The sequence below is a fragment of the Silurus meridionalis genome, chromosome 10, assembly GCF_014805685.1.
Source record: "Silurus meridionalis isolate SWU-2019-XX chromosome 10, ASM1480568v1, whole genome shotgun sequence".
NCBI lineage: Eukaryota > Metazoa > Chordata > Actinopteri > Siluriformes > Siluridae > Silurus > Silurus meridionalis.
This window is the reverse complement of record NC_060893.1, coordinates 7,098,534-7,112,957: the sequence shown is the minus strand read 5'-3', so window position 1 is coordinate 7,112,957 and position 14,424 is coordinate 7,098,534. Positions and strand designations below refer to the sequence as shown.

At 42.3% G+C, this 14,424-nt stretch overlaps 1 protein-coding gene across 4 annotated transcripts in view; it reads right to left on the bottom strand.

Annotated features, from left to right (window-relative positions):
- Window positions 1-14,424, bottom strand: part of myo9ab (myosin IXAb) — a 108,181-nt gene that overhangs the window by 67,594 nt on the left and 26,163 nt on the right. For 2 of the 4 annotated variants that reach the window (XM_046858994.1, XM_046858997.1), the window contains exons 1-2: window positions 7,611-8,286; window positions 2,285-3,212 (exon numbers count right to left, since the gene is read on the bottom strand). In XM_046858994.1, the coding sequence (XP_046714950.1) occupies window positions 2,285-3,212; window positions 7,611-7,639 (957 nt within the window). In that variant the 5' untranslated portion in view covers window positions 7,640-8,286. Of the gene's footprint in view, window positions 1-2,284; window positions 3,213-7,610; window positions 8,287-14,424 lie in introns of those variants that run through there. The other 2 variants (XM_046858995.1, XM_046858996.1) reach the window with 2 other exon arrangements.

Here is a 14,424-nt window from a genome sequence, read left to right as displayed (position 1 = left end):
TCATGGCTGAATGAACACTAATCCCCACAGCCTTCCCAAAAGAGTGGAGGTTACTATAACAGGGGAAAAAGGACCAACTTGGAGCTAATAGCCAGTGTTTTAGAATAGAAACATTTGGGAGTGATGGTCAGGTGTCTACTTAGTTATATATCATTATACAATTAATGTAGTTCAACAGTTTTAACGAAAAAAGCAAAGTTACCTCGTCTGCGATTTCATCACGGACAGAAAGTTAGAACAAAGAACAAAAGTGAAATTCTGCGTGAAACTGGGACACAATGACGTTTGACATGACATGTGGCGGCGATGCTGCGGAGTCGCTCGAGGTGTTTCGAGCGGCTTCAAGAGCTGAAGAACATCGCTGGAAGACGACGAAAGGTCAGGAAAACCTTCAACGTGCATGATGATCGGAGAACAATCCACATGATCTCATTTCTGCACCCGCCAGATTTGGCTCCTGAGCACTTCGTCCTCTTCCCGAAGATGAAGATGCAGCTCAAATGTCAACGTTTTGACACTACTGCAGAGATCCAACGCGATTCAGAGAAGGTGCTTGACACGCTTTGAAAAAAAGGCTTCATGGACACGTTTCAGAAGCGGCAGGAACGATGGGAGCTCTGTATTGCTGTTCAATGGGACTATTTTGAAGGTAATAGTGTGTAACCGAGGATAAATAAAGTCCTTTCTTATAAACGGAGCAAGCCTTGAACCTTTCTGACACTACCTTGTACAAATAGAGCCCAAAAGAGCACAAAACAACAGCTGTATCAAGCTAATAGTGAGTACTGGTATGAGAACATATCTGAGTTTGCATATTTGTCCAGGTTTCCTAACTGGAAACTGAAATGTTTCATTATTCATATGTGCCAAAAAAAAGAGGTTCGCTTGACATTTATTACTAAATAGAATGGACAATAAGGTTGGAAATCGGGGTTGTCATTTCCTCGACTACGTATATATCTGACCCTGATTTATGTTACAGGATTTGTATCATTATATCAGTCCCTTAGGCTGGCTTGCTGCTGGGTTCGTACACGCCCCTCCTCCGGGTGATGGATGGCTTAGTCACTCCGAGCCTGTGTGGAATGCCTCTCCAGCAGCTTGACGCTGGCTAGGCTCCTCTCCCCTCATCTCTGCGAACACTCTCTCAGCTGTACGTTACAGGTCTGGATCTGTCACTGCTGGCCAGCTGGCCCTTTCCAAGACCTAATGCTTGAGCAAAACCTTACATTTTAATTGCTCAGCCTGTCTGGAATGTATTAAACCATCTGCTATTATCTGCACACACTTAAAAGAGAGGATCCTGACGTGGGGTTTAACTATTAAATCCTACACTATTCTACAGTTGAACACTTAGGAATGGAACTGAAATTACAGTTACTCTTTGGATTATTTATACACATGGCTCAGTCAGAGCAGAATAACAAAAAGCTCAGCAGCTAATGTGCATGTGCATTATGGAATATGAGTAAAATATCATAAGTATTGATTTTTGCGCCATCCAGAGTTGTAAGAGCCTCTCGCCCACACACACACACACACACACACACACACACACACACACACACACAAGCAGGAAACTGCTCACACTAGCAACAGAAATTCTCAGCCAATCAGGCAAACATGCAGCCTGCACAAGCAGCCAATCGGGTTGCTCAGAAATGAAGACTGACTCTCACAGCTGTATCATGCTGGGAATTCAGTCTGTTCTGAATCTGGGTTTGGTTCCTTCCCAAAGAACACAGGGTGATATCTGTGTGTATACTCGAAACAGCTGGACCCGCGGCTGTCTGCCTCAGCCCGAAGGGCATCGGTAGCTTCCGCGGAGACAGCTGCATGTCCTTGTGGTTGAATTGTGCTTAAGGATTAGCCAGTCGTATGACATCAGCACCGAAACCCACTAAACTGATATATTTCTCTAATCATTCCTGCACCGAGGAGAAACACTGGGACCTGGAAATCTGATTGCAAATCCGAAACAATGTGCTTTCGATTGAAACAGATTGAGCTCAGTTTCAAAACATGGACTGCATCTGACATGCTGGCTGGCAAACATATTGCACACAGAGCCTTGCTTCTGTTAGAAGTATTCTTTTTCTTGCTACAAAACAACAAAGTCTTTCAAAATCAACACAATAACACAATTGTTTTTCCCCAAAATTCGTTATAGGGAGAGTGTGTGAGAAATGTCAGAGACTCCTGATAACCCTGGTGTATTTAGTTATTCATTTTGTGTGTCTCAAATGTTGCTTTTCTTCAAGCACTTGTCTTTGCATACGCTTACCTCTAGTACGGGTCCGGCTCCTAGTATGATCTGCTCGACTCCACTTGCGAAACCTTTCTGGCTGAGTGCAGTGAGATGATGGATCAGAAAGTTGGTGCTCTGCGTCTTCCCTGAGCCACTCTCGCCCGATATGACGATACACTGATTCCTGCGCCTCTGCAGCATGGCATGGTACGCAGCATCAGCTATGGCATAGATGTGCGGCTCCAGCTTGCCCAGCTGGTGGTTATCGTACATCTTGACATATTTTGGGTTATAGATCGGGAGGAACTTGAAAGGGTTGATCACTATCAGGATACCGCCGGAATAAGTGTAGATTTTTTCCTGCTTGAAACGGGAGCGCAGGTTTTCAAGTAAGGTCTTCTCGTTCAGGTCCGGCAGAGTGCAGAGATCGGCGGCGTGCCGTCCGGCAGGGGGCTGAGGGAGGAGGCCGCGCTCTACCATCCGCCTCCTCTCCTCGGTCACCCGCAGCCACATCTGAACATTGCCATAGTGTATGGAGCCGTCCAGGTTCTTCTCACGCAGCAGGAAGCGATAGTCGTCGCTGCTGAATCGGTTCTCCAGGGCTGTGCGCGGCCACAGCATCATGCGCTGCACAGGGCAGTCACTTGGGTTCAAAATCCATTCCTCGCCACCAAACTCCTTCACCTCGGCCAGTACGTAGAGGCGTGTGCGGTCCAGCCGCAGACGCTCGATTACCTGCTCGATTACCTCAGCAGCCGATGTGACCTTGTGGGCCAACACGGGGCAGTAGACGGTGCCCTCAGCCAAGGCGCCCGGGTACACGCGCACGGTGAACTCCGAGTCTTCGAGGCGCCGGCGGTGCCCTCCAGCGCCATGGCAGCTCATCATTGAGCAGCAGATCCCATCGGCGTCTGGCTCTGCACCTCCTGCACACAGCTTCGGGGGCGGAGTCAAGACATTCCAGCTGTACGCAGAAACGGCAAGACACAGTTGTTAGAATCCATATACATTATTATGCACAAATAAACATTTAGTTAAATCAGTATCCTGACAAGTTCTCAAATGGTACTTTTTATTTTTAACAGTTCTGTCACTCAAATAACACAATGCCTGATAAACTACTAATGAACTTGTCATACAATATATTGGCAAAAGTTTGCGGACACTTGGTCATAACTATGGTATGTGCCTTGTGTTGCACACGGAGGTTAGTAAAGTCAGGGACTAATGTAGAAAAGGCCTGGGGTTCAGTCAGTGTTCCAATTCATCTTAAAGGTGTTCAGCAGGGTTAAGTTCTGTGCTCTCAAGATCTTCTTCAAACCATGTAAAGCATTTCTTCGTAGAGCTCGCTTTGTGCACAGGAGCATTGCCATGCTGAAACAGGTTTGGGTTTCCAAGTTCTAGTGATGTCCTATAAAATTGTGTGTCTCCAGGTTTGTGGTAACAGTTTGGAGAAAAAAAAACACATATGGTGGGAAAGGTCAGGTGTCCCAATACTTGTGTTCATATAGTGTATGTCTGCTGTCCTAGTTACACAAGATGGAACTAAAAAGACATTTTGATAAACCGAGTGTGACAGATATACCACAATTGAGGCGTGCGCACGGGATATAAGCGACCTCCTGCCAAGTTCAACAACTGCCATGGTCTACACAGTAGCGACTGTTTTCATGGAAACAATGCTTTAATTCAGACGCTTCCTGCTGATCTTAAGCCTGAGGATGCCCATTCATAAACTGAAAGCTGCTTCATGCAGTACAACAGCACTGAGTTGGCCTTGTCTTAATAAAAAATCCTATCCGTACAACATGGTTGCTGCACAATATGAGAAAATTACTGTCGCAGATCCCGGGCTATAAACTAATAAAAGCATTCCACGTTTTCCTGACAGTAAACAATCTTGTAAAGTGACCAAGCTGATTTCACTAACAAAGCGCTGCGAATGCTATTTTAATAACAACTTGTACAGCTGAGACCACGTTTTTTTTCTTTCCGTGACACAGACAAAGACACAGCATGTCCTGTTTCTCATGCAGAACATGCAAAGTCAGATGCAACACTGATGAAGATGCAGTGAGAGATGGTTTCTACTGCTATTGCACTAGTGGGACCTGGATTCCGTCCCTACCTGGTTGTCAAAAAAAGGTACTAAAAGCCTAAAAACATCTTCTTCAAAAATTACCTGCAACTATTTCAATTAATGATCAAATGTGGAATCTAAATGGGCACAATTCCCCTCAGCTTTATCTTTATAAAATCTGAAGACAAATCATTTCTCAATTCTGTTTACATATGCAATCAGCTATCTGGAGAAGCACCAGGACTTGCAGGTGTAAAGAAACCAGTGAGACATTCTGAAACACATGTATTCTGCCTCCTTATTGTCTTCATGTCTTGAGTTTCCTCAACAGCAAGTCTGAACTTATTAATCTAAGTGCACAGTACAACAGATGACTAATTATTTTCAATCCATATCTGAACAGTGCTGCCGACTGCTTGTGTCTGAGCCAAATGAGTCATCTGGTTCAACTGGCATTTGACTCATTTGATTGAAAGACTGGAAACAAAAAAAAACCTACAATAAACATAAAAGACCGTGAGTTACAAAAACATTGGGGAGAGAGAAGAAAAGGCATGAGCACATTGGATAAACAACGCCATTCAAAGTAGTGTTTGGGCTCTTTCTCTTTCTATCAAGCTCTGGTCAGTGCCTTGTGTAGGTCCCACAGCTGGAATTATACACTTTATGAACAAAAGTATTGGGACACCTGACTTATCCAGCCATGTTCAAGCCAAAAACTCAAAGGCAATGCCAGTTGTACTGAAGACATTGATTTAAAGAAAAAAACATGCCCTGGCACATCTATAAAGGTGATCGATCTAGTAAAAGGATAGTAAGAGGACCTAAACCTTGAATGGGATGCCAATCCATTTTGTTTTACTATGCACAAATACGGCAACCGGCCATAACATTATGACCACCTGCCTAATATTGTGTTGGTCCCCCTTTTGCTGCCAAAACAGTCCTGACCCATCGAACATTAAAAGCATTAACTTCTTCAGCAATTTAAGCTACAGGAGCTCGTTGGATCGGACCACATGGGGCAGATTTTGCTCCCCACGTGCATCAATGTGCCTTGACAGCCCATGACCCCGTCGCCGATTCACCACTGTTCCTTTCACTTTTGATAGTCATTCATGCCGGAAGACATTAAGAATATCTAGTCAACTGACTGGAATGAGAGAAGAAACTGGAGAGCACAGATGAAACCCTTGCAGACTCACCCCAAAGGTGGCCTGAGCTTTAAATCCCTGTGAGACACAATCTGCAATGTTAAACAAGCCTTCAGTATGTATGTGTCACTCTATGTGTTCATTGTAGTTCTATTTTTAATGTTCGACCCCTTTACGGTTTGTCTCACCCCTTTGAGGGCTTCTTAGGGGCTTTTCTTTAACATCCCCTTTTAGAAAGAATCTGCCCTTTGAACCTGCCATCATTTGATTGGTGGAGAATTATGGGAATACGCAGGCAGAGAATCACCACAAAGTCGCTGGTTTTAAAATTCCGAAGGGTCATCAAAGAATTTCAGAGCCTTCACATGAAGACATATGGCTGCTCTCTAAACATGTTTGCACAGTTCTTCATGCTTCGAGCAAATTATTAACAAACACTCGTGGTGGTGAACAGACCCTTTAGATTGAAGCGGTTCTTGTCCCATCAAGAAACCCGGAGTCTGCTTTTCATTACAAGCAAAAGAGCGTCTGTGAGGATGATCTCTAAAAAGACATCCTGCACATGACTTTGTTCCTCCGAAAAAGAGCAAACGAAATGAAAGTCGAAGTCAAAGGGCAACAGGAAAGCGGTAAGACGTTCATCGGGCGGTGCGAGATAATGGTTCGTGTAAGGCGAGAGGTCAAGTTATAGTTTGCTGCAGGGGAATGCCAACATGACTTTAACAAGCATCCAAGTTACTTCAGTTTTGCTCTTGAACCGACCAAATGCTGTTTCTTTAAAGTTCCTTAACCTTCACTGAATTCATGTCTTTTGATTAAAAAGAGTGGAAGTCTGGGGTTTAACTCTATAACTCTTGGTTTTGGGTTTCCTTTCAGGAGGGTGTATAACTGGTATTTTGGTCCGCCGTTCAAATATTTTGGATCTCTTGAAACTTTAAACCAGTGGTGGACAGTAAGGAAAAAGCAATTGTAATTCATTACTGTACGTAAGTAGCTGTTAAAGTAGTAAAGCAGTAAAGTATCTGTACTTGACTGAAGAATTTCCATTTGCTTTAACTTCACTGCATTTTAAAGTTAAATGTCTTACTTTTTACTCAACCACATTTTGCAAAATCAGTCGCTCCTTTTTATTTACTAGTGGATAAAAACATAACTGGTCAAACACGCAGCAAGCAACCAATCAGGGTCGAGCGTGCGCTCTGTTTTCAACTAGTTTTGATTGCCGCTTGGTGGTATTTACTTATCACCAATGTACAGTTCAGCATCAGTTCAACAGCAAGCAGAACTTTTTGAGAGGAATAAATGATGGCAGAAAATCCTGACTCGAACTCGCCACGACACCCGTGGCCTTATTTGCGTGAATTATTATTATTTTTAAGTAGTTAAAAAGAATGTTTTGGCATTTATTTATTCTCCTGGGTTATTTTACCGAGTGTATCTCTACTTTTACTTAAGTACATGGTTTGTCTACTTCGTCCAGCACTGGTTTAAACAAATATACAAATTCTACTTCATCTTGTATTCATCTTTAGATCTCAAACCCAAATATCTTCAGTAAACAACAAATAAAACAGGACATGACTTTGCTATTCCAAAACTTTCAAAGCATGTCATGTTTTTTTATATTGTTGGGTAAATTAAAACTGCATATACCCCCTAGAGAAGAATTCCTTCTTTCGAACATGCAAAGAAATGAACACCACAACTGCATAACCCTTTGGCAATACACTGTCAATAGCACAGCAAGTTGCTCTCCAGTGTGTGAAGTCAACAGATGGTCTCTAAATTCTCACCCCTCCAACGGTAATAAACACAGAGTCCCAGCATTCCACTGATTCTGTCAGCGTGTCCGAGGACCTTCCTTCTGAACGGACATCTTCAGCAGCTGCGTTCTGTGAAAAATCTATCCCGCCACAGAAAAATGTATCCCTGCTACCGCGTTAATAAAAACCACCTCGTGTGTTAAGTGAAAGCTTTAACCATATAAGGAGGTCAAAACGGACTCGACAGCTTCATCTCATGCAAGCTCATCATCGCTCCCGCACGGGTCGGGTTTTAACTCTCAAGCTCATGTCAGGCTTTTATCTGCCTTTTTAATTAGACAAAAGTTCAAAGTGCACTGACTTACCCCTTGACCTGAAGGGTAATTACGGGCATGGACAAGAACTGCAGCCACGCTATGATGCTTTAGATGTTGCAGGTAAAATATTTTAATCAGACTTAGGAGCTTTGGCGTAGAAGGTCTTGTGGATTGAGAAGCTTTAGCTTATCTGCAGAAGACTAAGGAAGGGTGTGTGTGACTTGGCTGGACAGGGTCATTGGCTTTCTCTGCTCCTTCTGTAGTCAATGCTCTCAGCTCCAGCTTTCATCAGCTTTGAGAAACTGCACTCGGAGCTGCCGAACATTCCACAGCATGGGAAAGGCGCAAAAGTACAAATACCATAAAGCTCTCGGCCGTCTGTGAGTGCTCAGTACGATCCAGGGTCTTGTCAACTCACTGAGGAAGGACAGATCCACTGTCGGGCTCTAGATGAGCAGAGAGGAAAGACGGTGTGTCCGAAGATTTCACCGTTCTACAGGAGTCCTCTTAGATTCCTGTTTCATGCCTCGCTGAAGAACCCGTCCGGTCGTGCAGCATAACGATGAGCAAAGAAAACCATCACATTGTGCTGCGTGTTCATATATCAGCCTCTTGCGGAAACATGAAGCTGCTCCCAAGTTCTGCTAAACCACTCCCTGTCTTCGTCTGTCCTTCATTCTGTCCCGCTCAAATGCAGCCAGTCCTCTAAACACTGGGTGCAGAGGCGAGCTGAGGTTTGTATATGTGTGGTTTGGCAGCTGGGACAGAGAGGGGGTGGAGGAAGCGGTGGAGGGGAGGGGGTTGTTGTTTCCTGAAACGTGATCACAGCCAGAGACAGAGAGAAAGAGAAAGAGGGGGGGTGCTGTACGTGCTGTCCATGCATTTAAACTGCACAACTCTTCCTATCTCAGTCTCTCTATTGTGCACCTAAAAATCAATCCTCTATGCCCTGATCTACATTCGATTCAATTGACCTCAGGTACTAGAATTATATGTTTGATGCATGTGCATTCAAACAGGATCCTCCTACCTCAAAGTTCGGCATTTGATTGCAAGAAAATTTTCTCCTCAAACTGAATAGTTTACATTTATGGCATTTGGTGGTGCTGAGATTTGAATCCATGACCTTCTGATCAGAAGTTTAACATCTTAACCACTGAGCTACCACCACCTCCGTATAGTCACTCAGTTTCAACAAGCGAATTCACTTAATAACATTATGACATTCTAACATTATGAGCGGTGAAGTGAATAACGCTGATTATCTCTTCATCAGGGCACATGTTAGTGGGTGAGATATTATTAGGCAGCAAGTAAAAATTTTGTCCTCAAAGATAATGTGTTAGAAGCAGGAAAAAAGGCGAGTGTAAGGATTTGAGCGAGTGTGACATGGACAAAGTTGTGATGTCTAGACGACTGGGTCAGAAAATCTCCAAAACTGCAGCTCTTGTGGGATGTTCCCAGTCTGCAGTGATCAGTATCTACCAAAAGTGGTCCAAAGAAGGAACAGTGGTGAACCGGGTGACAGGGTCATGGGCGGCCGAGGCTCAGTGATGTATGTTGGGAGCGAAGGCTGGTCCGTGTGGTCTGATCCAACAGACGAGCTCCTGTAGCTCAACTTGCTAAAGAAGTTAATGCTGTTAATGCTCGACGGGTCAGGACTGGTTTGGCAGCAAAAGGGGGACCAACACAATATTCAGCAGGTGGTCATAATTTTATGCCTGATCAGTGTATCGTATAAGTAAGAAGTCGTTCGAATTTCGGAGTTGAAAAGACTTTTTTCTTTAGGTCTTCTCCCTAAATGGAGTTCTGAAATCCCAAGTTACAATTTTGATCTGAATCAGGTGACCTGATCACAGGAGGACAGCTGAGGACACCTTATATTCATGTGTCTCGAATGCAACCTCGTTGGCCTCTCATGATCATCTTTGGTGCCTAGAACTGTTGCCAGATCGTAATCAGTTGAAAACTATAGTCATCCGTAACCGAAACCCGACTAAACTTACAAATAAATGTTTTTAATCACATGTCTACGCCGTTTCCCGCTCGTCCCCTTTGGGCAAGTAGGTTGGTTAATAAAGGCTTAAATCTAAATGTGAGTGATAGGCAGAGTTTTCTGTTAGCTATTGCACAGTCAACCACATTAAAGTAAAACCAGAGTTTACGTGAGATCACTGAGCAGAGATACAGCTAGTCACTGCTTAGTCACACTTAAAATCATTTTATGAGTAAAATCTACAACATTTTCCCAGGCAGATAAGAAAGACAATTAGTCAATCTATATCGAGTTCATGAGACTAATTTCGTGCGTTTGAAACGAAATTAATGCACAGAATTATAATATATAATTATAATAATAATAATATTATTAATATATTATTCTTAATATTATGAATTATTATTATATAATAATAATTATATATTATATAATAATAATAATAATTATAATATTAATTATTATATAATAATAATTATATATTATAATAATAATAATAATAATAATAATAATAGTTATAATATCTCTAAATCTTTTTTCTTTTTTTTATTATTACCAAGCTAATTACACATGCATAGCATGCAGTCATGCAGACTTTTTCCTGCCCTGGCTTCTAAATGACAATTAGTGCAATGGGTACATAGATGAGTGCAAAGTTACTGAAATAAATATATTATTCGGCAAACGCCCTAATCCAGCGAGACTTACAACTAAGCAGGGGAGGGTTTAAGGGCCTTGCTCAAGGGCCCAGCAGCTTGGTGGAAGCAAAGAAGCAAACATACGGTTCTCCTACTAATCCCAGTCTTTTGAAGGTAAGCAGGAACAAAAACAAGCAGTGACATCACTGTTGTCTTTACGCAAATACATCTATAGATATAGAGTATATAAACTATATGAAAGAAAGTTTGTGGACACCTGACCAATAGATAGATAGAAAGCGTGGTTGCAGAGATTTGTGGAGATTCATTTAGCCAAATTTGCATTAGTAAAGCCAGGTACTGATGTAGGTGAGGTGAGGAGGTCTGGGGTGCCGTCAGCGTTCTAATTCATCCTGTTTAATAGGGTTGAGGTCAGAGCTCTAAAGCCATGTAAAGCATATCTGCATGGAGCTCACTTTGTGTACAGGAGCATTGCGATGCTGGAACAGGTTTGGGTCTCCTAGTTCAAGTGAAAGTGAACAGTTTGTTCCACATATGGCTGCAAAAGTCAGGTGTCCAAAATGTTTTTGTCCATATAGTGTATATATAATTGGTATGGGATAGTGCTATGTACTGTGTTGTGAATATCACTTAATAAGAATTCAAAATAATGTGCAATAGCTGCTACTGAGTATTGATTATGTTCTTTTATAATGTGTGCATCTGCTGGGCTAAGAGACATTATGTAGTATATTCAATAAAAAAGAAAATGAGATTGCTGTCAGACTCACTGAAACGTGCAGCCAGATTAAACAGAATCTCACCCTGGTCCTAACAAAATCATCTATAAAAACATAGCACAAGACACAATCACAAACTGTAATATATACAAATAAAAATGTAACCGCTGTAACAATCGTTTAACATTCCCAATATACTGCACACACACACACACACACACACACAGTATATATATTACCTAATCTTATCTTATCTTACCTAAGATGTTGCTGAAAACTGTATATGATGTCATTGTATGCTATAAAATTACAATTTCCATTTACTGGTAAACCTGTTCCAGCAAGACAAGAAACCTGTTCACAAAGCAAGCTCCATAAAGACATGATTTGCTAGAGTTGGTGTGGGAAACCTTGTGAAGAACACTGGCTTTTAGTCACATTTTTAGTCTGGCTTTTAGTCACATTTATGTAATATTTATGTAATTTACGTGAATACTCGCCAATATGGACATTTTTGGACCTTATTTTGTATGCAGGATTCAAGAAATGTCCTGTGTTGTGTTATGTTATGGAATGTACAGTGCATATAGGGGGTGTGGCCTCAGTGGCCCTGCAGTAAATGTGCTCTATGCATGTGATTGGTGCGGGGTAGAAACTCAACTAAAATCGCATTAAATCTGGTTGTAAAATACATTTATGTCTCCTGTTATTGGCTAGCCTGCATTTTTGTTTATTCCTATTAACTCCCGTTAATTCCCGTAATATAAAGCATAGAAGTAGAAGTTAATACCAAATCTGAACGGAGCCTCTGAGGTCATTGATCTGCACTTACAGGAAGAGCCAAACCAGCACCATTAAACAGAGGAACTGGGGTGTGGGGGTGGGGGACAAAACAGCACCGTGGCACATTGTGTCTGCTAGCACAGCATGATGTCACTAATCGAAGTGCACATAACAGGCGAAAACCAGATTGCTGAGTCATTTAGAGATTAATTTCATTTACAAAATGCTACACTATCCCACCTAATTCAATCTTGACTCTTAAACACACATAACTCTCCATGTTAAAAACAGTATAAAGGAAATACAATGTCTGGCTTACACAAATAGTATTTCAGGGCATCAATCATTCCCAATCTAGCATTCTCTATAATTATATTCATTAGGACGTTTTTTAAACGATCAGCATTCGGAGAAATCTGAAACGTATAATCTGAGCTCGAAACAATGACGAGAAACAAATCTCGATTTTTTTATCGCGAGGTAACCTCAAAGTCGTGTGGCTTTGCTGTTCGTAAGCTGCATTATTCGATCGCGTGCTTCCCTTTGGAATACCATAAAGCCAACTGTGATTTCGACAAAACCGCTCTGCGTTTCATTTATGCTTTAAGCCACAACTCGAGACAATGGAGAAGATAGATACTACGTTTCATCTCTCAAGGCCTCGTTTTGCCAAAAGCAACATCAGCATATGGCTGGAGAAACAATACCGCAGCACCCGACTGAGAATGGGGTTGCAACATCTTCTGAAATGCGTCCTTTCGAATACCAGCCCATTTTATATCCAAACATACTGTATATCCTGTACGGATGCCGCATTTCACAAAGGCCATTATACGCAATATAATATCATTTACCCACATGCTTTTCTTTCATGGTGTGTTCCATACCAAAGGGTTCAGCTTTCCAATTCTTTTAGTCACAACCTCGATTTTCAATTCAAATATCCAATTTTCTGAGGTGGTTTATGGACAAATACATTATTGGTAATTATTTCTGACATACAGTTTCATTTCTAAAAAAGCACTCCCAAAATATTCGTTCAAAGAATCTTTATTTCATCCCGTCGTACAGTGCTTTAGGCTTCGCGAACAGCTTATGTCAGTGTTGTGGCAACATAATGACATAGTCCTGCCTTCAAAGGGAGTCTCCTTACATGTATCTAAGTAGTCATTGGTTTGCTCGTTTCTCTTTCAGACACAGTTAAACAGTCTGAAGGACAACTAGGCATTAACACAGACATCGCATAGTTTGGTTTTCATGATATCGTTTTATTGCAGACACGCATTGAGAGTCCCGGGTTTCTGCATCATTGTGTGAGAAACTTTAGCCTTTGAATCTGTCAGCAGGAAACACAGGCAATTCTTGCAACTGTGAGGCCCCAAGCAGGAAAATGCTAAGGGGCTCTCTTGGTATGTTTCCTCTTTATTGTCATTATGTTACCCAGATGCCTTTGTAAAGAACCAGGATACCTGTCTGTAAGTGTTAGCGTTATATTCTGCATGCTAGCCAGAGTGCTAGATCAAACTCCGCAATTAAACTGTGTTGGATACAACAGCACTCCTTTGTTGGCTTGTGTACTCTGTATATACACATACTGCATAGGCAAAAATATGTGGACACCTGACTAATACCTAGGTTTGCAACGAGGTAAATTACCAGAAACCTTCTGGAAACATTCTATGGGAACTTCATCTGATGATTTTTGGAAATATTCCAAGTTGGAAACTTATCAGGAATTTATGGGAATTTCCAAGAATTTGGGGGATTTATTAGGAATTTGGGATCAATTTATATAAACTGTTTAATAAATAAACATAAATATAAACAGTTTGCTTGGTCATAAGCTGACATGCATGCAAACTGAAACAGATTTATATACAGTGGAACCCGGTTATGTCGATGTCCTATGGGATCGCCAAAAAGCATCGAGATAACCGATGATCGAGATAAACAAAAATCAAAATGGCGGCAGTATATTAACGTGCTTGAAATTTCTTTATGTACATGATGTGCGTTAATAAATGAGAATGTTCATTCACGTGTTTTTGAAGGGTTTTTTACACAACAGCGTTGCCGCGATTTGTTTGATGAAGGCATGCTATAAAAATACATACAGTACATGTTTATCTGTCAGGAATCCACCTGCCACGCCCCCTTCGGCCCCCTTCAGCGTGTCAGGTGCTTTCTCGGCCGCTTTCTCTGAAGCTCCCGGCTTCAATCGCGCACAAATGGTGCTCGTTTATCATCATCACCAGCTCCTATTTAAACTTCCACACTCTCACTGTCCGTTATTGTTGGTATATGTTGGTTCACGGCGGTCGTTGTTATCGCGCATGCGTATCCCGCACGTGCCTTCCACCGGCACTCTCTCAACGGCTGCGCTTTTCTTCCCAAAGCGCATCGCGGATTCCCCCCGATCCTGCCGGTGTTCATTCTATGCTTTTGGATGGTCATCACACGTTCCGCGCCGCCAAGCGCGGCTTTCGCCTCCCGTTCATCGCATAACATTTAACAACAAAAGGCATATGTGCACTAACTAACAGCAGAGATTCACCAGTTGTCAGGAATCCACCTGCCACGCCTCCTTCAGAGGCTGTCATTGCCTCCGCGAGCTAACAAGCTCGCAGCGCAAATCATGCACAGCTGAAGCGCGTTACTCACTCACTCCCGGCTCCCATACTAACCGCTCACTCACCCACTCTCGG